Here is a 26,374-nt window from a genome sequence, read left to right on the forward strand (position 1 = left end):
GCCTCCAATGCAAGTATATCCCTGCTTAAATAAGGAGACCAAAGCTGTACGCAGTACTCCAGGTGTGGCCTCACCAATACCATGTACAGTTGTAGCAGGACTTCTCTGCTTTTAATAGTCCAGTCGAAGCAGCAGTGCTTCAGGAAGCTCAGATTGTCACCTCTTCCAGGTGGCCAGGCGTTATTGCTGCTGGCCCGGGCCACCTCTAGCCACGCCTTCTCTGTAGCAGCACCAGGTTTCTTCCTCCCATCGCTGGGGAAAGAAAGAAAGACGTGGATTTATATAGCGCCTTTCACGAACACCGGATGTCTCAAAGCGCTTTACAGCCAATGAAGTACTTTTGGAATGTAGTCATTGTTGTTATGTAGGAAACGCGGCAGCTAATTTGGGCACAGCAAGCTCCCACAAACTGCAATGTGGTAATGACCAGATAATCTGTTTTAGATGTCAATTGAGGGATAAATATTGGCCAGGACACCGGGGAGAACTCCCCTGCTCTTCTTCGAAATAATGCCGTGGGATCTTTTACATCCAACTGAGAGAGCAGACGGGGCCTCGGTTTAACATCTCGTCCGAAAGACGACACCCCCGACAATGCAGCGCTCCCTCAGTGCTGCACCAGTGTCGACCTAGATTTTTTTTTGTGCTACAGTTCCTGGAGTGGGACTTGAACCCACAACCTTCTGACTCCGGCAAGAGTGCAACCCATTGAGCCACAGCTGACACCGAAGAGTATCTCTCTCCGGTTCCTCTCAACCCCTCAGCATTACATCAAGGGAGACGTCATAGAAGCAGGACGCAACCTTTAAGCATCTAGAATCCATTGTCACACCTTGTCGGCTTTTGTTTCCAACTCTTCTAAACTCCATTTTGGATGGTCCCCTTCTATACTGGAGTTGAGCTGGCATCCGGCAGTTCCTTATGACGCTCGCTGCCACGCAAACCTGGAAGTAAAATGAAAATGAGGTGTTTAAAATGCCACAGACAGACACGCTGAACTTACTTCCAGGGTTCCCACGCGATACTGTACCTCCCCTGGGAGGACAGACGTACAACATTAGCGTCCTCGACCAGGCCAACATCCCCAGCATCGAAGCACTGACCGCACTCTTATCAGCTCCGCTGGGCAGGCCACATTGTCCGCATGCCCGACACGAGACTCCCAAAGCAAGCGCTCTACTCGGAACTCCTTCATGGCAAGCGAGCAAAAGGTGGACAGAGGAAACGTTACAAGGACACCCTCAAAGCCTCCCTGAAAAAGTGCAACATCCCCTGGGACCTGGGAGTCCCTGGCCAAAAACCTCCTTGAGTGGAGGAAGTGTATCCGGGAGAGCACTGAGCACCTCGAGTCTCATCGCCGAGAGCGTGCTGAAATCAAGCGCAGGCAGCGGAAGGAGCGTGCGGCAAACCAGTCCCACCCACCCCTTCCCTCAATGACTATCTGTCCCGCCTGTGACAGGGACTGTGGTTCTCATATTGGACTGTACAGTCACCTAAGGACTCATTTTAAGAGTGGAAGCAAGTCTTCCTCGATTCCGAGGGACTGCCTATGATGATGGTACCCCCAAACGCGCCTCCGAGTTAATATCCGGGGCCTTTTTTTTTTTCAAATGAGCACTGTCTGCCATGTTGGCGTCTGAAACTTGAATTTATTAATTAACCGAATTCTTCTAGGGCTAAACGACAGTCAAAATCAAGCCAGTCATGAAAGCACTTATGTTTTTCTTCCTAATTAGTGCAACTTATAACTATTTATTTAAATGGAGCGTGTCAAATAGCCACTGTGCCATGAGCGGGTGTAAAAGAACAACTTGGAGCAGATTTGAAATGGTCATGTTTTATTCAAAGCACTTTACACCGGAGTTTAATCTTAAGTAATTAATGATTAGCTAACAAAATAAGGAAGCAGAATTTATTTTTTTATTTTTAAATCTAATTTAGCAGTGCATTACGGAGCGAATCTACCTCGAACCTTCTTCATAATGAAGTCCTGATTAGTGGCTGCTGGAGTCTCCATTAACACTGCAGCATCTTTAATCTTGTGTTAATAGCTGGATTACTGAAGTATCACGATCCAGCTGTATGCTAAAGCGACTTTAATTCTCGTTTCGAAGTTTACCATTCCCAAGAACATCATTGGGAATTTCAATGGGGACACTGCAGTGACTTTACGAGCTGTACATCCCACCCACCTCTGAAAATGGTGTACAGCTTTGTACACTTGGTTCCCCTCTCGATTTTCCTCAGCTCCAGTAATGTTGTCCTCCCCGAATACTCATTGCCTCGAAAACAAGATTCACTGCATCATTTGAGTGTCAGCCGTGGCTCAGTGGGTAGCATCCTCAACCTCTGAGACAGAAGCTTGTGGGTTCATTCCCACTCAAGGGACTTGAGCACATAATCTAGGCTGACACTCCCAGTGCAGTGCTGAGGGAGCGCTGCACTGTTGGAGGTGCCGTCTTTCGGATGAGATGTTAAACCCTCGGGTGGATGTAAAAGATTCCATGGCACTATTTCAAAGAAGAGCAGGGGAGTTATCCCCGGTGGCCTGGCCAATATTTATCCCTCAATCGACATCACTAGAACAGATTATCTGGTCATTATCAGGTTGATGTTTGTGGGAGCTTGCTGTGCGCAAGTTGGCTGCAGCGTTTCCCACATTACAACAGTGACTGCACTTCGAAAAATACTTCATTGGCTGTAAAGCGCTTTGGAACATTGGTGGTTGTAAAAGGCACGACATAAGTACAAGACTTTCTTCTTTAATTTTACTGGTGTTTCTGCTCTTGTGCACCTGGACCCTTCACCTTTCTTAATTAAAACGGTAGTGATCTTTCTCTCCCCTCCTGCTTTAATCCGCTTTCTAAGCGAGAGAATTTGTTTTATTACCAGTCACAGCGAAGTGCTATTTGGCAGAGTATTGTGTGGACTAATGTAGGAAATATATCTACAGCCGTTCAAAGGGGTGAGAGGGGAGCAGATGAGATGGGAGAAAATGCTTTTGATGATTTAATTGCCAGCTTGCCCCACATCTTCACAAGCCTTATCCTTCAGTGAGGAACGAAATAGAGTTTGGAACCGCAACTGATTGGCTTGTACATACCAGCTGAACGCCCCGGCATCAGTCAGCAGAAGAGGAAGAGCTCAGGGGCACGTTGGTCACCTACTCTAACCCGCTCCCAGTCCCCTTTTCTTTCCCCCCACCTCACTTCCCTCCCCTCCATCTTCACCCCCCAACCCTGCTGTTCTCTTTCCCCCCCCCCTCCGTTCTCTCTCCTCTCCCCCCCCCCCCCTCCGTTCTCTCTCCGTTCTCTCTCCTCCCCCCCCCCCTCGTTCTCTCTCCTCTCCCCCCCCCCTCCGTTCTCTCTTTCCCCCCCCCCCCTCCGTTCTCTCTCCTCCCCCCCCCCCCCTCCCCCCACCGTTCTCTCTCCTCCCAGCCCCCCCCCCCCCCTACCGTTCTCTCTCCTTCCCACCCCACCGCCCCCCAGTTCTCTCTTCTCCCCCCCCCGGCCCGTTCTCTCTCTCTCTCTCTCTCTCTCTCTCTCTCTCTCTGTCTCTCTCTTCCCTCCCCTCCCCACCCCCCTGTTCTCGCTTCTCCTCCCCCCCACCCCCATTATCTCTCCTCTCTCCTCCCCCCCCCTCCCTCACCCACCTCCGTTCGTTCTCTCTCCTCCCCCCCCCACCGTCCCTCCGTGTTCTCTCTTCCCCCCCCGCCCGATCTCTCCCCTCTTCCCCCCCCCCCTTCCCCGATCTCTCCACTCCCCCCATTCCCACCCTCTGTCTCTCTCCTCCCTCTCCATTCCTCTCCCCTCATCTTCCTTCTCTTTCTTCCCCCCCGCCCAATCCCACCCACCTTTCACTCTTTCTACACCCCTCACACAAGTTGGCCAGAGTCTAGCCCAGTAGCTAGAGCAAGCGAAGGGCTTCATTAAAACTGTGCAGCCTGTCATTTTATCAAAGCTCTTAATACCATGTATCTCATTCCTATTCCTGTGGGATTGTGCGCGAACCACATTTGGCTGGAGTGCAGGGTGACACATTTGAAATGGGGAGCTCCACTTCAAAGTGATCCATTGTGTGTGAAGAAGCTTGAGACGTTGCTCAGTGACATGGCACTATATTTTCTCATCAGGCTCTGGTGCCGCCTGTTGGGGCATCCTGGGAGTGATTACTGAGCAAGATGTTGCTAGGAATTCAGATCCTCGGTAAAATGTTAATTGAGAACGCTGGCCCATCTTTTCCCCACCATAAGAACATTACAAGTTCCCCGACCACCCTTAAAAAAAGATGTTTCCGTCTTATCATACAGGCTCAGAATATGGCATCTTATCAGATTAAAATGTCTCAAAGCCTATATAGAATCCTACAGCACAGAAGGAGGCCATTCAGCCCATCGTGCCTCTTTGAAAGAGCTCTCCAATTAGTCCCACTCCCCCGCTCTTTCCCTATAGCCCTGCAAATCTTTACTTTTCAAGTATATATCCAATTCCCTTTTGAAAGTTATTACCCATTCAGGCAGTGCATTCCAGATCATACCAACACATTGCATATAAAAAAAAAATGTCCCCATCTCCACTGTTCCCTTTCAGCCGCCTCGCCAACTTTTCAATGTGGAAGAAACGCACATGCGGCGTATTTTGAATGGACAGCGCACCCCACAAAAAATATAAGAGGGAACATTGCTCATCTCCCCCTCTGATTCTGCTGCCAATTGCCTCAATTCTATGTCCGTGCCTTTGTTACCTCTGGACTTGACTATTCCAACGCACTCCTGGCCGGCCTCCCACATTCTACCCTGCGTAAACTAGAGGTAATCCAAAACTCGGCTGCCCGTGTCTTAACTTGCACCAAGTTCCGCTCACCCATCACCCCCTGTGCTCGCTAACCTACATTGGCTCCTGGTTAATCAACACCTCAATTTCAAAATTCTCATCCTTGTTTTCAAATCCCTCCATGGCCTTGCCCTTCCCTATCTCTGTAACCCCCGGAAATGTCTGCGCTCCTCTAATTCTGCCCTCTTGGGCATCTCAGATTATAATCGTTTTCTCGGTGGCCATGTAAAAAATGTATTGAATATATATATATCTGGCGATAGACAGATTTTTGAACTATAAGGGAGAAGGTTATGGGGAGCGGGCGGGGAAATGGAGCTGACCCCAAGATCAGATCAGCCATGATCTTATTGAATGGCGGAGCAGGCTCGAGGGGCCAAATGGCCTACACCTGCTCCTATTTCTTATGTTCTGTTGCTTAAGCCCCAAGCTCTGGAACTCCCTGCCTAAACCTTTCCGCCTCTCTTTCCTCCTTCAAGACGCTTAAAACCTACCTCTTTGACCAAGCACCTGTGCTAACTACTCCTTGTGTGGCTCGGTGTCGATGTTTTTATCTCAATACTCCTGTGAAGCGCCTTGGGACGTTTCCCTACGTTAAGGACGCTATATAAATACAAGTTGTTGTTGTCTTCTGGTGACTGAACCTTCTGCCAACAATTTCTCCTTATTTGCTCTGTCTAAACACCGCATGATTTTGAACATCTCCCCTTCACCTGGTCTGCTCTAAGGAGAACAAGCCCAGCTGTAATGATCACAATGGATTATATTTCAAGTGTGCTGACCATTGTTGTGTCGGCAGCCATTCTATGCCCACACCCCTGCTGGGCACGTGACCAACATCGTTCTGTCGACATTTTGGCTCCTCTTCACAGGCTCTGGATTCTCTCTCTCAAACTTTCAGGAGGAAAATCCACCAACTGGGAAGGTGGCATCCGGGTGCCAGGGCTCCTCCGATGGCCGGGAGTGCTGACAGCAGGCAAGAGCGTCCACGGGCCGACCAGCAATATGGATCTCTTCCCAACGGTCGTCAACCTGGCCAAAGCCACAATACCGAGTCACCGGTAAGCAGCCAGGGCGGGGGAGGGAGGAGAGAGCACCGCAGCTGACGACGGTGGATCAATACCAGCCTTGGGGCGTCGGTCGTGGCTCAGCGGGTAGCACTGTCGCCTCCGAGTCAGAAAACCGTGGGTCTCAAGACCCAACCCAGAGACTCGGGACATAATCCAGGCCGACGCTCCCAGTGCAGTGCTGAGGGAAGTGCTGCACTGTCGGAGGTGCCGTCTTTCGGCCGGGACGTTGAACCGAGGCCCCGTCTGCTCTCTCGGGTAGACGGAAAACATCCCATGGCATTATTCGAAGTAGAGTTCTCCCTAGTGTCCTGGCCAACCCTTATCCCTCAACCAACATCACTTTTTTTTTAAAAAAAAAACCACATGATCTGGTAATTACTGTTTGTGGGAGCTTGCTGTGCAAATTTGGCTGCTGTTTTGGCGCATTACAACAGTAACTCCAAAAGTACTTAATTGGCAGTGACCTGTCCTGAGGTGGTGAAAGGCGCTAAATAAATGCAAACATGTTATTTTTATGGCCGAGTCATTGTGGCTCAACTCGTTGATTAGAATCCTCGTTACACTCTCCACAAACTACGCCACTTGCCGGATGATGCGGCCCTTGTCCTATCCTGCCCCACCCCCCCCAGCACTCGCCAAGTACCACTGGCTTCCTCTACCCCAAATGTTTGAATGCAAGACCCTTGGGCTAGATTTTCCATTAGTTTCGCCTCACTACCGCCCATTTAAACGCTGAGATGAGGTACAATGCCCGTTTAGCGCCCATATCCCCCAAAAATATGGGACTAACGTCCATTTATCGCCCATTTATCACCAGCGTTAGATTCGACATCAAGTTAACGGCGAGAACTAATTAAACCGCCCGCCCATATTTTTATGACGTCAACGCCCAGGATACAGTTTTTGAAGGAAACTAAATTGGTGATATGCCGGCAATCACAAAAACCAATATAAACGCTAACGCTGGAAATATCTCCTACTTTTGGGCGATCTGGACACTAATGCAAAGTCTAGCCCCTTGTCCTCCTGTTCGAATGTTCCCCTGGCCTTGCCCCACCTTACCCCTGTGTTGTCCTCCAGCCTCACATCTCTGCATGCATCCTCCGCTCCTCTGACAACGTTCTACTTCTAGCAAGCCCCCGCCCCCCCCCCCACTCGGAGTGGCAGCCTCTTCCGCCACTATGCCCCTATCCTCTCGAGCTCCCTCCCAAGCCCTTCTCTTTCACCCTGAGTTTAGTTCCTGTTCCTAATGCCAATTCTTTCCCACCTACCCACCTTATCTCTCTCTGTCTCTGTTTCTATAAATCTCTGTATTTGTGGAGCACTAATTATTTTATTGTTAATTTTCAATACAGGCACCCTCCAGTTCAGATCACCGTACTCTTTTCTATCTCTCTCTTTCCCCCGCCCCCCAGCCCTTCGATATCAGCTGACAATTAATCTCACGCTTTTCTTGAACAACCAAAATATTAAACCTGCTTCTACCCTTCTATCCCCCAGGATAATCGACGGCCGAGACCTCATGCCTTTACTCTTCGGTGAAGTGCAACAGTCGGGGCACGAGTTCCTCTTCCATTACTGTAACAGTTATTTAAGTGCAGTTCGCTGGCATCCGAGACACAGTAAGTCCAATAAAAAAGGGAAGGTTGGCTCAACCGTGGCTATCAAGGGAAATCAGAGATAGTATTAAAGCCAAGGAAGTGGCATACAAATTGGTCGGAAATAGCAGTGAACCCGGGGACTGGGAGGAATTTAGAACTCAGCAGAGGAGGACAAAGGATTTGATTACGGCAGGGAAAATAGAGTACGAGGGGAAGCTTGCAGGGAACATTAAGACGGACTGCAAATGTTTCTATAGATATGTAAAGAGAAAAAGGTTAGTAAAGACAAACGTAGGTCCTCTGCAGTCAGAATCAGGGGAAGTCATAACTGGGAACAAAGAAATGGTAGACCAATTGAACAAGTACTTTGGTTCGGTATTCACTAAGGAGGACATAAAAGGGGTCAGAGGGTCTAGTAAGAAGGAGGAACTGAGGGAAATCCTTATTAGTCGGGAAATTGATGGGATTGAAGGCCGATAAATCCCCAGGGCCTGATGGACTGCATCCCAGAGTACTTAAGGAGGTGGCCTTGGAAATAGCGGATGCATTGACAGTCATTTTCCAACATTCCATAGACTCTGGATCAGTTCCTATGGAGTGGAGGATAGCCAATGAAACCCCACTTTTTAAAAAAAGGAGGGAGAGAGAAAAAAGGGAATTATAGACCGGTCAGCCTGACATCAGTAGTGGGTAAAATGATGCAATCATTTATTAAGGATGTCATAGCAGCGCATTTGGAAAGAGGTGACATGATGGGTCCAAGTCATCATGGATTTGTGAAAGGGAAATCATGCTTGACAAATCTTCTGGAATTTTTTGAGGATGTTTCCAGTAGAGTGGACAAGGGAGATCCAGTTGATGTGGTGTATTTGGACTTTCAGAAGGCTTTCGACAAGGTCCCACACAAGAGATTAATGTGCAAAGTTAAAGCACGTAGGATTGGGGGTAGTGTGCTGACGTGGATTGAGAACTGGTTGTCAGACAGGAAGCAAAGAGTAGGAGTAAATGAGTACTTTTCAGAATGGCAGGCAGTGACTCGTGGGGTACCGCAAGGTTCTGTGCTGGGACCCCAGCTGTTTACATTGTACATTAATGATTTAGACGAGGGGATTAAATGTAGTATCTCCAAATTTGCGAATGACACTAAGTTGGGTGGCAGTGTGAGCTGCGAGGAGCATGCGATGAGGCTGCAGAGTGATTTGGATAGGTTAGGTGAGTGGGCAAATGCATGGCAGATGAAGTATAATGTAGATAAATGTGAGGTTATCCACTTTGGTGGTAAAAACAGAGGGACAGACTATTATCTGAATCGTGACAGATTAGGCAAAGGGGAGGTGCAATGAGACCTGGGTGTCATGGTACAGCAGTCATTGAAGGTTGGCATGCAGGTACAGCAGGCGGTTAAGAAGGCAAATGGCATGTTGGCCTTCATAGCAAGGGGATTTGAGTACAGGGGCCGGGAGGTGTTACTACAGTTGTACAGGGCTTTGGTGAGGCCACACCTGGAGTATTGTGTACAGTTTTGGTTTCCTAACTTGAGGAAGGACATTCTTGCTATTGAGGGAGTGCAGCGAAGGTTCACCAGACTGATTCCCGGGATGGCAGGATTGATATATCAAGAAAGACTGGATCAACTGGGCTTGTATTCACTGGAGTTCAGAAGAATGAGAGGGGATCTCATAGAAACGTTTAAAATTCTGACGGGTTTAGACAGGTTAGATGCAGGAAGAATGTTCCCAATGTTGGGGAAGTCCAGAACCAGGGGTCACAGTCTAAGGATAATGGGTAAGCCATTTAGGACCGAGATGAGGAGAAACTTCTTCACCCAGAGAGTGGTGAACCTGTGGAATTCTCTACCGCAGAAAGTAGTTGAGGCCAATTCACTAAATATATTCAAAAAGGATTTAGATGTAGTCCTTACTACTAGGGGGATCAAGGGGTATGGCGAGAAAGCAGGAATGGGGTACTGAAGTTGCATGGTCAGCCATGAACTCATTGAATGGCGGTGCAAGCTCGAAGGCCTGGATGGCCTACTCCTGCACCTATTTTCTATGTTTCTATTCCTTCCTTGTAACGTCATTTCATCTGGTTACCGAGGCCTTGCTGTCGGCATGTTAAGATGTTCAAGTAGAAGACAGTTTGGTGGTTTCTGTAGTTCCCTCGCCGTTATCCTTTGGCGTTGCCTGCAGGTTGTCTGGGCCGTTTTGGATGCTTCACTGCCTTGCCTCTTTCAGGCCACTGCTCCAGTACTCCCCAGTGAGGCACTGGTTTCAATAGTTAGTTCAAGCAGCTTTTAGAGGTCATTCAATGAACAGTCGGAACTGCTTGTAAGTTTGTAAGGTGCATGTCAACTAGTGGATTTCTTTATCTTTCATTGTCAGACTTTGGCTCAATGAACAGCACTCTCGCCTCTGAGTCAGAAGGTTGTGGGTTCAAGTCCCGCTCCAGAGACTTGAGCAAAAATATCTAGGCTGGCACTCCATCATTATAGGCAGTCCCTCGGAATCGAGGGAAGACTTGCTTCCACTCTTAAAATGAGTCCTTAGGTGGCTGAACAGTCCAATACAGGTGGGACAGATAGTCGTTGAGGGTAAGGGTTGGTGGGACAAATTTGCCGCATGCTCTTTCCGTTGCCTGCGCTTGATTTCTGCATGCTCTCGGCGATGAGACTCGAGGTGCTCAGCGCCCTCCCGGATGCACTTCCTCCACTTAGGGTGGTCTTTGGCCAGGGACTCCCAGGTGTCGGTGGGGATGTTGCACTTTATCAGGGAGGCTTTGAGGGTGTCCTTGTAAAGTTTCCTCTGTCCACCTTTAGCTCATTTGCCATGAAGGAGTTCCGAGTAGAGCGCTTGCTTTGGGAGTCTCGTGTCGGACATGTGGACAATGTGGCCCGCCCAGGGGAGTTGATCAAGTGTGGTCAGTGCTTCAATGCTGGAGATGTTAGCCTGGTCGAGGGCGCTAAAATGTTGGGGCGTCTGACCTCCCAGGGGATTTGTAGCACCTTGCAGAGACATTGTTGGTGGTATTTCTCCAGCAACTTGAGGTGTCTACTGTACATGGTCCATGTCTCTGAGCCATACAGGCTATTCATCCTCCCTCTCCAAAATGTCCTGCAGCCGCTCCGAGTCATCCTTGACCCTTGCACCAGGGAGGCAACATACAATCCTGGAGTCTCGATTGTGGCCGCAGAAACGTCTATCTATTCCCCTTACAATAGAATTACTACAGCCCTGTAGATCATGAGTTTGGCGGCAAATTTGAGGGCCTGGTCTTCGAACACACTTTTCCTCAGACGGCCGAAGGTTGCACTGGGTCACTGGAGTCAGTGGTGAATCTCGTCATCTCTTGTTGATAGGCTCCCAAGGTATTGGAAATGGTCCATGGCCGCGCCATGGATCTTGATGACTGGGGGACAGTGCTGTGCGGCGAGGACAGGCTGGTGGAGGACCTTTGTCTTACGGATGTTTAGCGTAAGGCCCAAACTTTCATACGCCTCAGTAAATACGTCGTCTATGTCCTGAAGTTCAGCCTCTATGTGCGCAGGCGCAGACGCAGACGTCGTCCGCTCGACGACAGAGGTCGGGGTGATCTTGGACCTGGCCTGGAGACGGCGAAGGTTGATCAGGTTCCCACTGGTTCTGTAGTTTAGTTCCACTCCAGCAGGGAGCTTGTTGACTATGAGGTGGAGCATGGCGGTGAGGAAGATTGAGAAGAGGGTTGGGGCAATGACGCAGCCCTGTTTGACCCCGGTCCGGACGTGGATTGGGTCTGTGATGGATCCGTTGGTAAGGATCGCGGCCTGCATGTCGTCATGAAGCAGGTGGAGGATGTTGATGAACTTTTGGGGGCATCTGAAACGGAGGAGGACGCTCCATTGACCCTCGTGGTTAACAGTGTCAAAGGCCTTTCAGGTTGAAGGCGGCCATGTATAAGGGCTGGCACTGTTCGCTGCATTTTTCCTGCAGCTGTCGTACTGCAAAAATCATGTTTGTTGTGCCCTGTGGGGGACGAAATCCGCACTGTGACTCCGGGAGGAGTTCCTCGGCCACAGGGTGAAGACAGTTGAGGAGGACTCTAGCGGCAACTTTCCCAGTGGCTGATAGCAGGGAGATTCCTCCATAGTTGCCGCAGTCGGACTTGTCCCCTTTTTTTAAAGGTGGTGTCGATCACCAGTGCAGTGGTGAGGGAGTGCTGCAGTGTTGGAGGTGCCGTCTTTCGGATGAGACCTTAAACCAAGGACATATCTACTCTCTCAGATGGACGTAAAAGATCCTGTGTCACTTTTTCGAAGAAGAGCAGGAGAGTTATCCCCGATGTCCTGGCCAATATTAATTCCTTGATCAGCATCACTAAAACAAATTATCTGGTCATTATCATATTACTGTTTGTGGGAGCTTGCTGTACACAAATTGGTGGCCGCATTTCCTACATTCAACAGTGAATACACTTTTTTTTTTAAAGTACTTCATTGGCTGTAAAGTGCTATTTAAAGTCTTTTTCTTTCTTTTGCATAATGCTACGATAAGACAAATGTTTCCTATGCACACACGTGCATACATATTCAAACAACTAACTTGGCCACTACTGGTTATTTTAAGGTACAGCCCTAATGGGAGAGAAGATTTTTTTAAAGGCCTTACAGATTTTAGATTTCGAAGAATGATGGGGCTGGATTTTCGGCTTTGATGATTTTGGAGCGGTAATGGCGGCAGGGCGGTAATGTTAGCGCCCGGAAACAGGTTGTGCCTCATTAAGTAACATTGGGCAGCTGGGCCCTGAGTCAGGGGGCGCAGCGCTAAGGGAGGCGTTGTACACCTCTCTCGGGCGCTTCCATGGGAAACTCCCGAGCTAACGAGCCGGACCGGGAGCGCTCCGAGAGGCGCCTGGGGGGAAAAAAAACCTTAAACAAACATTCGCAAAACATTGCCCACCCCACAACACAAATCGCAAAAAAAATTCACAGAAGAAACAATCACACTTGCCTTAGGAGTCCATTACTTGCCTCTCTGCAGTCGGTATCGTTGCACCCCCTGATTTCCCAGACGTTCACTGCAGGGCGCGTACGGGTCGAGCTGAAGTCAAAACTCGTGCCGGTGTCGCAACCGGGGCGTTGCACACCGGGCACAGCTCTTCCAGGCGGTGCTGTTCCACGCCACCACTAAACCGGACCCGAGGATCCTTGCTGGAGGCTGACCACCTGTCCAGAAGACCTCACCGCTGCCATTGCCGGCACTCATAGAAACATAGACACATAGAAATTTACAGCACTGAAGAAGGCCATTTCGGCCCATCGTGTCCGCGCCGGCCGACAAAGAACCGCACGGCCCTCGGTCAGCCGCCCTAAAGGTTACACACAAACCTATGAACAATGACGAAAAAGCAAAGAGCAACCAGTCCGCCTCGCACAACTGCGACATCCCCTTATACTGAAACATTCAACACTCCACCCCAACCGGAGCCATGTGATCGCCTGGGAGAGGCAAAAACCAGATTTAAAAACCCACTCCAGAGCGAAAAACAGAGCGTTAAAGACCCATAGAATGGTTACAGCACAGAAGAAGGTCATTGGTCCTGTTGAGCCTGTGCTGACTCTCAGCTAGTCCCACTCCCCTGCCCTTTCCCCGTAGCCCTGCAAATTGTTTTCCTTCAGATGCATATCCAACTCCCTTTTTTGAAAGATAAGACTGAGTTTGCCGCTACCACCCTCTCAGGCCATGCATTCCAGATCCTAACCACTCTCCGTGTAAAAAAAAGTTTTTCCTCATGTCAACTTTGGTTCTTTTGCCAATCGCCTTAAATCTGTGTCCTCTGGTTCTCGACCCTTCCGCCAATGGGAACAGTTTCTCTCTATCTACTCTGTCTAGACCCCTCATGATTTTGAACACCTCTATCAAATTTCCTCAACCTTCTCTGCTCTAAGGGGAACAACCCCAGCTTCTCCAGTCTATCCACGTAGCTGAAGTCCCTGATCCCTGGAACCATTCTCGTGAATCTTTTCTGCACCCTCTCTGAGGCCTTCACATCCTTCCTAAAGTGCAGTGCCCAGAATTGGACACAATTCTCCAGTTGGGACCGAGCCAAAGTTTTATACAGATTCACCATAATTGCACCCTATGCCTCGATTTATGAAGCCCAGGTCCCCATAAGCCTTTTTAACTACTTTCTCAACCTGCCCTGCCACCTTCAACAATTTTTGCATACACAACCCCAGGTCTCTCTGTTCGTGCACCCCCTTTAGGATTGTACCCTTTAGTTTATATTGCCTCTCCTTTCTACCAAAATGCATCACTTCGTACAACATTAGCAGTCCTCCAGTCCTCTGGCACCACATCTGTAGCCAGAGAGAATTGGAAATGATGGTCAGAGCCTCTGCTATTTCCTCTCTTGCTTCTCTCAACAGCCTGGGATACATTTCATCCAGGCCTGGGGACTTATCCATTTTCAAAGCTGCTAAGCCCCTTAATACTTCCCCTCTCACTATGTTTATCTCATCTAATATTTCACACTCCTCCTCCCTCATTGCAAAGTCTGCATCGTCCCTCTCTTTTTTGTGAAAACAGATGCAAAGTATTCATTAAGAATCATACCCATGTCTTCTGCCTCCACGTATAGATTTCCTTTTATGGTCTCTAATAGGACCCACTCTTTCTCTGTCCACCTGAGAGAGCAGACAAGGTTTTGGTTTTAACGTCTCATCCGAAAGACTGCATCTCCAACAGTGCAGCGCTCCCTCAGTACTGCACTGGGAGGGTCAGTCTGGATTATCATCGAAATTTACAGCACAGAAGGAGACTATTCGGCCCATTGTGTCCGTGCCGGCCGACCAAGAGCTATTCAACCTAATCCCACTTTCCAGCTCTTGGTCCATAGCCCTGTAGATTACAGCACTTGATAGTGCATATGTGCTCAAAGCTTCTGAAATGGTGCTTGTACCCACGACCTTCTGATGTGAGACTGGTACTAACTGAGCCACGACTGACAACTAAAACTTTATACCTTGTAGATAAGCCCAAAACAAAACAGCAAAAAGTTAGAATTGAAGGTGTAAGGAGCATATGAATTAAAAATGCAGCAAGTGGCTAGGACCATCAGTGGCTCTGTGAGGGCCTTGGAAGTTGCGGGGGGAGAGGGCACGAAGACTGGAGATTGGGATTGGAGAGGGAGATGGATGGCTTGGAAGTGGGGGTCGGTGGATGGAGAACTGAGGGTCAGAGAGCAATTGGGGGAATGTGAGGCCAGGAAGAGGGCAGAGGGGTTTAGAGAGAGGGGGAACCCCAATAGGAATAAAAACAAAAAATGCTGGAAATCTCAGCGGGTCAGGCAGCATCTGTGGAGAGGAAGCAGAGTTAACGTTTCAGGTCGATGACCCTTCATCAGAACTGAAGAATGTTCGGAAAGAACAGATTCTAAACGAGCACTGAAAGGGGGAGGGGGAAGAAAGAACAAAAGGGAAGGTCTGTGATATGGTGGAAGACAGGAGAGATTAGAGAGACACAAGGGGATGATGGCCCAAATTCAAATGGTAATGCCAGGAGTTAGAAAAACAAGATAGGGTGTGAATGGTGGGATAATGACCAACTGCCATTAGAGACACAGAGAAAAAAAGAAAGAAACCGGCTCTGAGAGGGAGAGGGAGCCAAGTTCAACCATGATCTTATTGAATGACACAGCAGACTCAAGGGGCTGTACTCCTGCTTGTATTTCTTATGTAATAACCATGGCATAACCTTCTATTGTTAAACATTGTAACCTCTGACTTGCCGAACAACACTTGAAGAAATGTGCTACTATAACATCATCGGCAGTCCCTCGAATCGAAGATGACTTGCTTCCACGTCAAAGGTCACAGGTGTTTCAATGAAGGACCTAAAATTCCAGGTTCCGAACTAAATCTTGAAGGGTGGAAGATGCCTGTGCGTGGATTTGTTTTAACGTGTGGTGACCGTTGCACACCAGCCATCACACGGGCTTGACAGAGCTAGGTCTTGGTCCAGTAGCAAGGATTAACCAAGGCGGCTGGAGACCAGCTCTGCTGCACGGACCTAGTGCGCGCACATATCGCAGTGTGGGCTGGTCCGTGCTGTCCCTGGGCCCTCACCTCTTCTGGGCCCCGAACTCACGCCTCTCCTGGGCCCCGATCACGTCCCTCTACAATCTCTCGCCGCTCCTTCGCCCCGACCTCGCCGCTCCTTCACTTTGACTTCGCCCCCAACCTCGCTGCTCCTGCAGTACCTGTCCACGCTCCAATCGCCGACCTGGACCTTGATGACGTCCCTTTTCACTGCCATTGCTCTCCTGCTCCAGCACGTGTTGCTCCTTCTGCTCCCCGGCCTGCTCCGATGGTGCTTATAGGCCGGGGGCTCGTGCAGACTATTAAATACTGCTGTGACAGTACCTGTATCATCTTGTGCTTTATGTGTCACTCTGTAGAATGCCTTCCTTGAGCACGTTACCCATTCTGATCATATTAGCGTGTTGCAGCACCTGTCGTCATAGCTAGTCCACATAGTCATGTAATGTGTGCTCTTAATATTCAAAAGTAATTATACTGGGGTGATATTTCATGCATTGATATGCGACTGACAGATTTACGATGCAGCAGCTCTGGACTGATTGGGTGACTGGAGCAGCAGTGCTCTCAAATAGGATTTAAAAAAATATATTTCAATAACTGGTCAAATACATTCCAGATGGATAGACTTTAAATTTCCATATTCACCCCATCACCATAACCAAATTAGATATTTATTTTATATCTGTAATATCTATAATGGAAAGGGATTACATTATCTTGTCACAGTGCACTCCCCTCCCTGCAGTGCCAGGAGAGACGAGTTACAGCGTGCCAAGTTGCATAGGCAGTTTCCATTCTAAATATGAATGTCGGAACTTGTAATGGAAATATCTAAAAATGGGGACTGAGTTCCATCTGAATACCTTTAAGGAAGGATATACTTATATTGGAGGCTGTTCAGAGAAGGTTCACTAGGTTGATTCCGGAGATGAGAGGGTTGACTTATGAGGAAAGGTTGAGTAAGTTGGGCCTCTAATCATTGGAGTTCAGAAGAATGAGAGGTGATCTTATTGAAATGTATAAGATTATGAGAGGGCTCGACAAGGTGGATGCAGAGAGGATGTTTTCAGTCATAGGGGAAACTAAAACTAGGGGACATAGTCTTAAAATAAGGGGCTACCCATTTAAAACTGAGATGAGGAGAAATAACTTCTGAGGGTTGTAAATCTGTGGAATTCTCTGCCCCAGAGAGCTGTGGAGGCTGGGTCACTGAATATATTTAAGGCGGAGATCGACAGATTTTTGAGCGATAAGGGAGTAAAGGGTTATGGGGAGCGGGCAGGGAAGTGGAGCTGAGTCCATGATCAGATCAGCCATGATCTTATTGATTGGCGGAACAGGCTCGAGGGGTCAAATGGCCGACTCCTGCTCCTATTTCTTATGTACCCAACAACAACTTGAATTTATATGGCGCCTTTAACGCAATAAAACGTCCCAAGGTGCTTCACAGGAGTATTATAAGACAAAACCTTTGACACCGAGTCACATAAGGAGAAATTAGGGAAGGTGACCAAGTGCTTGATTTAAAGAGGTAGGTTTTAAGGAGCATCTTAAAGGAGGAAAGAGAGGTAGAGAAGCGGAGTGGTCTAGGCAGGGAATTCCAGAGCTTGAGGCCTAGGCAACAGAAGGCACACACAATTCTTAAAATGCATTCAGGTGAGCTTTTTTAGCCAGTATGTAGCAAGCCCAATAAGAGAGGGCGTGGTTCTGGATTTAGTTTTAGGGAATGAAGGTGGAAGGGATATCAGTGGGGCATTTTGGTGCTCGTGATCATACTCTTGTCCAAATAGCCAACAGCCTTTAACCTGCTTCACCTGGAGATTATGCTTGGTCTCAACTCTCAATTTGCCAAGCTACAGGAAAGAAAGAAATCTTGCATTTATATAACGCCATTCACAACCACCGGACGTCTCGGCGCTTTACAACCAATGAAGTATTTTTGGAGTGTAGTCACTGTTGTAATGTGGGAAACACAGCAGCTAACTTGAGCACAAGCAAGCTCCCACAAACAGCAATGTGATAATGACCAATAAACTGTTTTTGTTATTTTGATTGAGGGATAAATATTGGCCGCAGGACACCGGGGATAACTCCCCTGTTATTCTTCCAAATAGCGCCATGGGATCTTTTACGAGAGCAGATAGGGCCTCGGTTTAACGTCTCATCTAAAAGACGGCACCTCCCACAATGCAGCACTCCTTCAGCACTGCACTGGAGTGTTAGCCTAGATTTATGTGCTCAAGTCCCTGGAGTGGGACTTGAACTCTCAACCTTCTGACTCAGAGGCGTGAGTGCTACCCACTGAGCCACGGCTGGCACTATAGAAGGTCAATTAGTGTATAATATAATAAATATATAAGTTTAAAAGTCTGTACACACTTCCTTTCTATGTTCATATTTACTGCCTATGTAGAATTGTCACACTGTAATCAATGTTCCTTCGCGTTTTTTGCATTGCAAAACCGGCTGCACTGCATCCCTGGAGCGCTGCGTATCCGCGCTACTTAAAGGGAATGTTGACTAATTATATCGTCACAACAGACAGCTACCAGTATCTGTGGGGACCATACCCTCAAAAGAGGGTAAGAAAACCGAGGGAGGGAGGGTAGAAAAGAGCTTCTTATTAATTATTGTTTTGTACTGTCGAGCTTTTCACAACAATGACGCACTGCAAAACCCACAACAGGGTCCAGTTCGCATTGCACAAGCTGCCGCTCGATCTGCCCATCTCTATTGTGACACCAAATGCTTGGCGTTCCTGGAATGGAAGTCTGAGTTGTCGGAAATAAAAACAGCAAGTGCCAGAAACACACCCGCGTTTGTAAAGGGAAAAGACGGTGTAATATTTCAGGCCAGAGACCCTCCAGCAGCACAGTTCATATCAAGGGCCAACATCTGAGACCGTAACTTGTCTTTCCTCTTGACCGACACCGTTGCACATACTCTGTGTGCTTCCACAATTTTTTTTCTCTGCCTCCCTCCACCTTGCCTCTCCATCCACTTTGTCTGAGCCTCAAATGGCCATATTGCTCAGTGGCCACCATCAGGGTCTTTCAAATGAGACGTCCAACCGAGGCCCCGTCTGCTCTCAGGTGGTCGTACAACATCCCATGGCACTATTCTAAGAAGAGTTCACCCCAGTGTTCTGGCCAATATTTATTCCTCAACCAAGACCACTGTAATGTATTTGCTTCATGGGTTCTTTGCTTAAGAATTCATAGCAACACATTGCTATGAAGAACTAGTTGGTTTATTAACAAAGGTTTAACAATCACACTATACATTAGCAGTTCATCCACTAGGCTCACAACTGCATAGCTCATCGTGAATGACCTAGACCCAACGGACTGGAGTTTTAGTGAGTCTTGTGAATACCACGTGACTGGCTAAGCCACTCACAATACAACAGCTCTGCAACTATTTTGCTTAAACTTTAAATCAAGTGCCCCCCTTTTTTAAGGGCACAGAAATCTACAAATCAACTAATAAACATTAAAGGGAACCTTGTCAAATTAAATTAAATTTAAAATTTTGTTCCCTGTTGAAATAATGCACTCCAGCGCCCACCTCTCGCAGGAGGCCACGAGCGTGCTCCATCTCCAGGGACACCCTGGCGAGCAACTGCTCTACAACTATTTTAAGTTGATCTGTAAATCAAGTAATCAAGTGCCCCCTGATTAAAGGGGGGCACTAAAAACCGACAAACTTAAACAAATTAAACTTTAGACATTGATGGATCAGATTAAAATTTGGTTGCCGGGGGTGATGATGCACTCCAGTCCCTCCGGCGTCCACCTTTCGCAGAAGGCCGCGAGCGTACCGGTGGACACCGCGTGCTCCATCTCCAAGGACACCCTGGCTCGGCTGTAACCGCGGAAGAGAGGCAGGCAGTTGGGCTGAACGACCCCCTGGACTGGCTGATGGCCCCCTTGGCCATGCCCAGGAGCAGTACTACGAGGAGGCCCTCGGACCTACCCACTCCCCTCCACACAGGGTGCCCAAAGATCAGGAGTGTGGGACAGAAGTGCAACCAGAATTTGAGGAGCAGCCCCTTCAAATATTGGAAGAGGGGCTGCAACCTCACATGCATACTTTATTTCTATAAATAGATGATACTGGCTTCTATTCTCCATCATCATCAACATAAGCTGTCCTTCGAAATTGAGGAAGACTTGCTTCCACTCCAAAAGTGAGTTCTCAGGTGACTGAACAGTCCAATACGGGAATTACAGTCTCTGTCACAGGTGGGACAGACAGTGGTTGAGTGAAAGGGTGGGTGGGGAGTCTGGTTTGCCGCACGCTCCTCCCGCTGCCTGCGCTTGTTTTCTGCATGCTCTCGGCGACGAGACTCGAGGTGTTCAGCTTCTATTCTATTCAGTGGATGTGGGCGTTGTGTAGAGTTTGTCCACAATCCAAACACCAGCCCTTACAGGTGACCACAGAGTTGATGAACTCTGGACGGTAACTTTCAAAAAGTGCTGCGCGAACAAACCATTTTGAGACTAAACAACTTTATTTAAATGATTGGCACCGAGTTCATACAACATTTCTGAAGTAGAGAGTGGCCTTTGAGTTCTACTGGGTGATCAGTCCATCGCACTCGAGGCTGTTGCTGCATCTTTGATGTTGGCCTCCTCCTTGAGGCGAGCTCCTGTTGCTCTAACCTCCGACTGCAGTGCTCTGTTGTTCTTCCCCAGTGTCCTTTTCCGTATACATTCTCAATTGGGACGCGAGCGTCATTTGTTCGGCCTCAGTGATTGGCAGTTTAGGCATGAGCTTAAGGTAGTCATGAGCTTACCTTAAATGAGTGACAGGCAATGTTGCTCAAAAAGGTTTAACTTTTCCGTCGCTGGCAAGGCCGGCAAGTATTGCCCATCCTAGTTGTCCTGAGAAGATGGTGATGGGCCGTCTTCTTGAACCCCTGCAGTTTGATACCACTGAGAGTCTCGCGAGGCTACTTCAGGAGAGCAGTTAGAGTCTAATCATGTTGGGGTGGAACTGGAGTCACGTGTAAGCCAGACCCAGTAGGTTTCCTTCAACAACGACGACTTATATTTATATAGCGCCTTTTAATGTAATAACACGCCTTCATAGCGAGAGGATTTGAGTATAGGAGCAGGGAGGTCTTACTGCAGTTGTACAGGGCCTTGGTGAGGCCACACCTTGAATATTGTGTACAGTTTTGGTCTCCTAATCTGAGGAAGGACATTCTTGCTATTGAGGGAGTGCAGCGAAGGTTCACCAGACTGATTTCCGGCAGGACTAACATATGAAGAAAGACTGGATCAACTAGGCTTATATTCACTGGAATGTAGAAGAATGAGAGGGGATCTCATAGAAACATATAAAATTCTGACGGGATTGGACAGGTTAGATACAGGAAGAATGTTCCCGATGTTGGGGAAGTCCAGAACCAGGGGTCACAGTCTAAGGATAAGGGATAAGCCATTTAGGACCGAGATGAGAAACTTCTTCACTCAGAGAATTGTGAACCTGTGGAATTCTCTACCACAGAAAGTTGTTGAGTCCAGTTCGTTAGATATATTCAAAAGGGAGTTAGATGTGGCCCTTATGGCTAAAGGGCTCAAGGGGTATGGAGAGAAAGCAGGAGTGGAGTACATGATCAGCCATGAGCTTATTGAATGGTGGTGCAGGCTCGAAGGGCCGAATGGCCTACTCCTGCACCTATTTTCTGTGTTTCTATGTAAGACATTTCACAGGAGTGTTATAAAAAAAAAAAATATTTTAAATTGACACCAAACTATGGGGCAGGTGACCAAAAGCTTGGTCGAAGACGTAGGTTTTGAAGAGCGTAGCGAGATGGAGAGGCAGAGAGACTTGGGGAAGGATTTCCAGAGCTTGGGACCTAGGCAGCTGAAGGCACGGCCACCAATGGTGGAGTATTTAAAATCGGGGACGAAACGCAACAGCCAATTTCCACAAACAGCAATGTGATACTTGTGACCAAATGATCTGATTTAGTGACGCTGATTGAGGGATAACTCCCCTGCTCCTCTTCGAAAATGTGGCCTTGGGATCTTTCACGTCCACTGAGAGAACAGATGGGGCCTCGGTTTAACGTCTCCTCCGAAAGACGGCACTTCCGACAGTGCCTCAGTACTGCACTGGGAATGTCAGCCTAGATTTCTTTTGTGCTTGAGTCCCTGAAGTGAGACTTGAACCCACCATCTTCTGACTTGGAGACGAGGGTGCTACCACTCATCATCATAGGCAGTCCCTCGGAATCAAGGAAGACTTGCTTCCACTCTAAAAATGAATCCTTAGGCGACTGAACAGTCCAATACGAGGACCACAGTCCCTGTCACAGGTGGGACAGATAGTTGTTGAGGGAAAGGGTGGGTGGGACAGATTTGCCGCATGCTGCCTGCGTTACCCACTGAGCCACAGCTGACACACGGAGGGCACCCTGTCCCCTTTGGACTGTATCGCGGCAGCAGTCCGCAACTTCAGGAGAGGAGAAAAAAAGATTTGGGAGGAGAGTGCAGGGGGAATAAAAAATAACCGTCTCGAAAAACAAATCAGATTCAATCTGTTGTCCATTTGGCTGAGTAGGATGAATTTCAAGTGGTGTATTATGCTTGGTCGCAGTGCGTCATATAGTTGCTTTCATGGTATACAGGCTATACTTGTGCAGTGTGACAAGCATTCTGTATATAATAGAGGCTTATGGAAGACCCTGTTAGATGTTCAGAGTGCCTGGTGAACTGCTGCAGCTCTCCATATTGTTGGTTTATTTAATATTTTTATGATCTCATGTACTCTCTTCCCTTCCCCCCCGCCCCATTATATTTATCACAGGCTCTGCAGTATGGAAAGCCCACTTCTTCACACCAAACTTCTATCCAGAAGGGGCACAAGGTTGCTTCAACACGCACATCTGCTTCTGCTACGGACATTATGTCACTCACCATGACCCACCTTTGCTCTATGACCTTGTGAGAGACCCGTCAGAAACGACGCCATTGACGCCCAGCTCGGAGCCCCGGTTTCACCGCATTGTGGCAGTGATGAGGAAGGCAGTGGACAAGCAGCAGAAGACCCTGACGCCCGTCCCCGATCAGCTGTCGCTGAATAACGTGCTTTGGAAGCCTTGGCTCCAGCCGTGCTGCAGCACCATGTGGCAATACTGTCGCTGTGACAAGGAAACAAACATTACTGGGTGGGACAGTGGGCTGGAATCAGTCTCTTCAACTGAGGCCCGGGTTTGAATGTAACCCAGATTGATGGAAAGAACTGCGCTGGGGATATGTATGGTCTTTTCTCTCTCTTGGTCTCTGCTTGTTGTGCGTGCTTTCCTTCCTTTGTTCTTTCTCTGTCTGTTTCTTTGCTTCCCTCTTTCGTGCTCCCATTCTCTCTCATTTTATATCTCTCATCCTCTACTCTCGTTCTCTCTCATACTCTCTGCTCTCTCTAATTCTCTGCTCTCTCTTAATCTCTCTCTCTTCCTCGTTCGCTCTCACTCTCTCGCTTTCGTTCTCTCCTCTCGTTCTCGTTTACTCTCTAGTTTGCTCTCGTTCCCCCTCTCTCGCTCTTTCGTTCCCTCTCTCTCGTTCCCTCTCCCTCGCTCTCGCGTTCGCTCATTTCCTCGCTTGCTCCCTCTCGTACCCTTGCGTAAGGTTCCACAATGAAACATGGTTGCCATTATACTGGCAGTCTCGCTCCGGCCAAAAGGGTGGCTGGTGTTTGAAATGAAAATGTCACCCCTGTGCACCAGTAAGCACTGTACTATTTATTCAGGTTAAGGCAGGGTAGAGGGAAGTTTACTCTACATCTGACACTCCTCCCATACCTGACCTGAGAGTTCGACAAGTGGAAAAAGACAAAATGCTCACTCCACAAACTGGTCCCTGTCTTTAAATCCCTCCATGGCTTTGCCCCCACCATCCACTTTTTTCTTCAGCCCTAAATGCCCCCTATACTCCACCCCACCAAAGACGACTGAGTCTTCAGCTGCCTGGGACCTCCTCTCTACAATTTCCTCACCAAAGCATCCATCCTCTGTATTTCACATCTCTTTTTAAAACTTCCTCAATGTTGAACTCTTTGACCAAGCTTGTGGTCGCTCCTCCTAATGACTCCTTTCCTTGCTTAGCATTGGTTTGCCATATGCCATCTGTAAAGCACCTTAGGACATTTTATTATGTTGGGATGTGGTATATAAATGCAAGTTATTGTTGACATTCATTTATTAATGAGCGCAAAATTCACAATAAATAGGAAAAAGTTCAACTCCGATTTGGAATCAAGCTGCCAAGTATGGTTGGAATATTTATCCATCGATCCGACCTACAGCGAGACATGTGCTTCACGCTTTGGGCACCTTGTCATATATGTATCATTTCTGTGTCATGTAAAAGGGAAAGAAAGCCAGTCATTTCCTACTGGTTTATTCTGACCTGGGGGAGGAACCAGGGCTTTTGCAAGCACTTGCACACTCTTAACAAGAGACAATCTCCCAGCAAGAGAAGTTAACTCCGCAACTTCTCATCGACATCAGGATGTGCTATGGTGGCAGAGCACTGCATGGTGTGGGCTGAAAGGGACGGACTATGTTACTCTCACAGCACCTCGTGCATTACGTGGTGCAACAGCATACCCTCTGACGCACTGGCAGCCAAACCACTACTGTATATATATTTGTTTTTGTGTGTGTATGCGAGGTATCCTATAGGGGGAAAAAAATTGGATTTAGTCATTAATTGTGCGAAAATAAATTAAGACTTGGATTTGTATCATCATCATCATAGGCAGTCCCTCGAAACGAGGATGACTTGCTTCCACGTCAAAACGGGATGAGTTCACAGGTGTTTCAATGAAGGACCTAATATTCCAGATCCCGAACTCCATCCTGAAGGGTGGAAGATGCCTGTGCGTGGATTTTTTTAATGTGTGGTGGCCGTTGCACACCAGCCACCACACGGGCTTGACAGAGCTTGGCCTTGGTCCAGTGGCAAGGATTACCCAGGACGACTGGAGACCAGCTCTGCTGCACGGACCGAGCGCGCGCACATATCGCAGTGTGGGCTGCGCCCGTGCTGCCCCTGGGCCCTCGCCTCTTCTGGGCCCCAGACTCATGCCTCTCCTGGGCCCCGGTCCCTTCTCTCTACAAACTCTTGCCGCTCCTTCGTCCTTCCTGCTGTACCTGCCCGCACTGCAATCAGTGACCTGGTTCCGTAGCCGTCACCCTCCTGCAGCAGCACGCGCTGCTCCCTGCAGTGGTATACCACCACACGCTGCTCCCTCCAATGGCCCCGGCCTGCTGATGGTCTCCGACAATCCTTCTACTGAACACACGTGAGCCATTTCCGGACCTCGGGTCGTCCCAAAGTGCTTTCACAGTCAGGTGGAATACTTTTTTGAAGTGCAGGCACCATTGTGATGTAGGAAATCAGCAGAGTTATGTTAAAAAACAAAAATCATGGCCATTTACGAACTTCTCATACCAGTTCCACTTTAAATGAAGCTGTTCCCACATGTTCGTCAAGCAAATGGATATAGATCTGCTCCGTCCTTTCTAGATCTCTGTTGTTAAGGTTTTTTTATATATATATATATATCCTCTGATATTAATTGTCTTTGCTAACGTTGGAATTTTAGATATTTTGTGAAGGGATTTTATGAGTAAAAAGAAACTAAGCATGTGAATCTCATATGATTTTTCTTTTGTTAACAATATCTGAGTTTTGACAAAATGTCATTGGAAGGCGAGCATAAAGCTGGCAGCAGTCGTGATTTTGTGCTGCAGGAAAAGCAGGGCATCCAAAGCTAGAGCTCCCTGGATGACTAAAGATACAGAGGTTATAATGAAATAGCAAAAGGAGGCTTATGGTAAATGTCAGATTCCTAATTCACGAGAACACCAAGATGGGCACAGAAAGTACAGAGGAGAACTTAAAAAGGAAATAAGAGGAGCAGAGGGAGTGCATGAGCATAGATTAGCGGGTAACATTAAAACGGAAAAACAGAAAATCTTTTATAAATAGTCAAATGAAAGGTGGGGCCAATTGGGGATCAAAAAGGAGCTGTTCTTGCGAAGGCTAAATAAGTTATTTGGCAACATCCTCTTCTTTAGTGAAGACAGATGCAATGTCACATTAAAGGAGAAGGGAAGAATGTAAGAAATAGGAGCAGAAGTAAGCCATACGGCCCCTCGAGCCTGCTCCGCCATTCATTGAATATACTCAACGCCCTCTGGGGTAGAGAATTCCAAAGATTCACAACCCTGTGACTGAAGAAATTTCTCCTCCTCTCAGTCCTAAATGGCACAACCCTTATCCTGAGACTAGCCCCCCCCCCCCCCCAGTTCTAGAATGTCCAGCCAGCAGAAACAGCTTCAGAATCTCAGCATCTACCCAGTCAAGCCCTCTCAGAATCTTGGATGTTTCAGTGCGATCACCTCTCATTCTTCTAAACTCCAGACCGTATAGGCCCATTCTACTTAATCTCTGCTCATAGGGCAACCCTTTCATAAGAACATAAGAAATCAGAGCAGGAGTCGGCCATTTGGCCCCTCGAGCCTGCTCCACCATTCAATAAGATCGTAGCTGATCTGATCATGGGCTCAGCTCCACTTCCCTGTCCGCTCCCCATAATCCTTGACTCCCTTATCATGCACAAATCTGTCTTATCTCCACCTTAGATATATTAAATAAGCCAGCCTCCAGAGTTCTCTGGGGAAGAGAATTCCAAAGCTTCACAACCTTCTGAGAGAAGAAATTCTTCCTCATCTCCATTTTAAATAGGCGACCCCTTATTCTGAAACTATGCCCCCTAGTT

At 48.0% G+C, this 26,374-nt stretch overlaps 1 protein-coding gene across 2 annotated transcripts in view; it reads left to right on the plus strand.

The window, feature by feature from the left end:
• Positions 1-25,231, plus strand: part of sts (steroid sulfatase (microsomal), isozyme S) — a 112,982-nt gene extending 87,751 nt beyond the window's left edge. For both annotated transcript variants that reach the window (XM_070892534.1, XM_070892535.1), the window contains exons 8-10: positions 5,734-5,893; positions 7,403-7,524; positions 22,397-25,231. In XM_070892534.1, coding sequence (XP_070748635.1) covers positions 5,734-5,893; positions 7,403-7,524; positions 22,397-22,806 — 692 coding nt within the window. In that variant the 3' untranslated portion in view covers positions 22,807-25,231. The remainder of the gene's footprint in view (positions 1-5,733; positions 5,894-7,402; positions 7,525-22,396) is intronic.
• Positions 25,232-26,374: the final 1,143 nt, after the last annotated feature.

Source organism: Pristiophorus japonicus, chromosome 10 (assembly GCF_044704955.1).
Source record: "Pristiophorus japonicus isolate sPriJap1 chromosome 10, sPriJap1.hap1, whole genome shotgun sequence".
Classification (NCBI taxonomy): Eukaryota; Metazoa; Chordata; class Chondrichthyes; family Pristiophoridae; genus Pristiophorus; species Pristiophorus japonicus.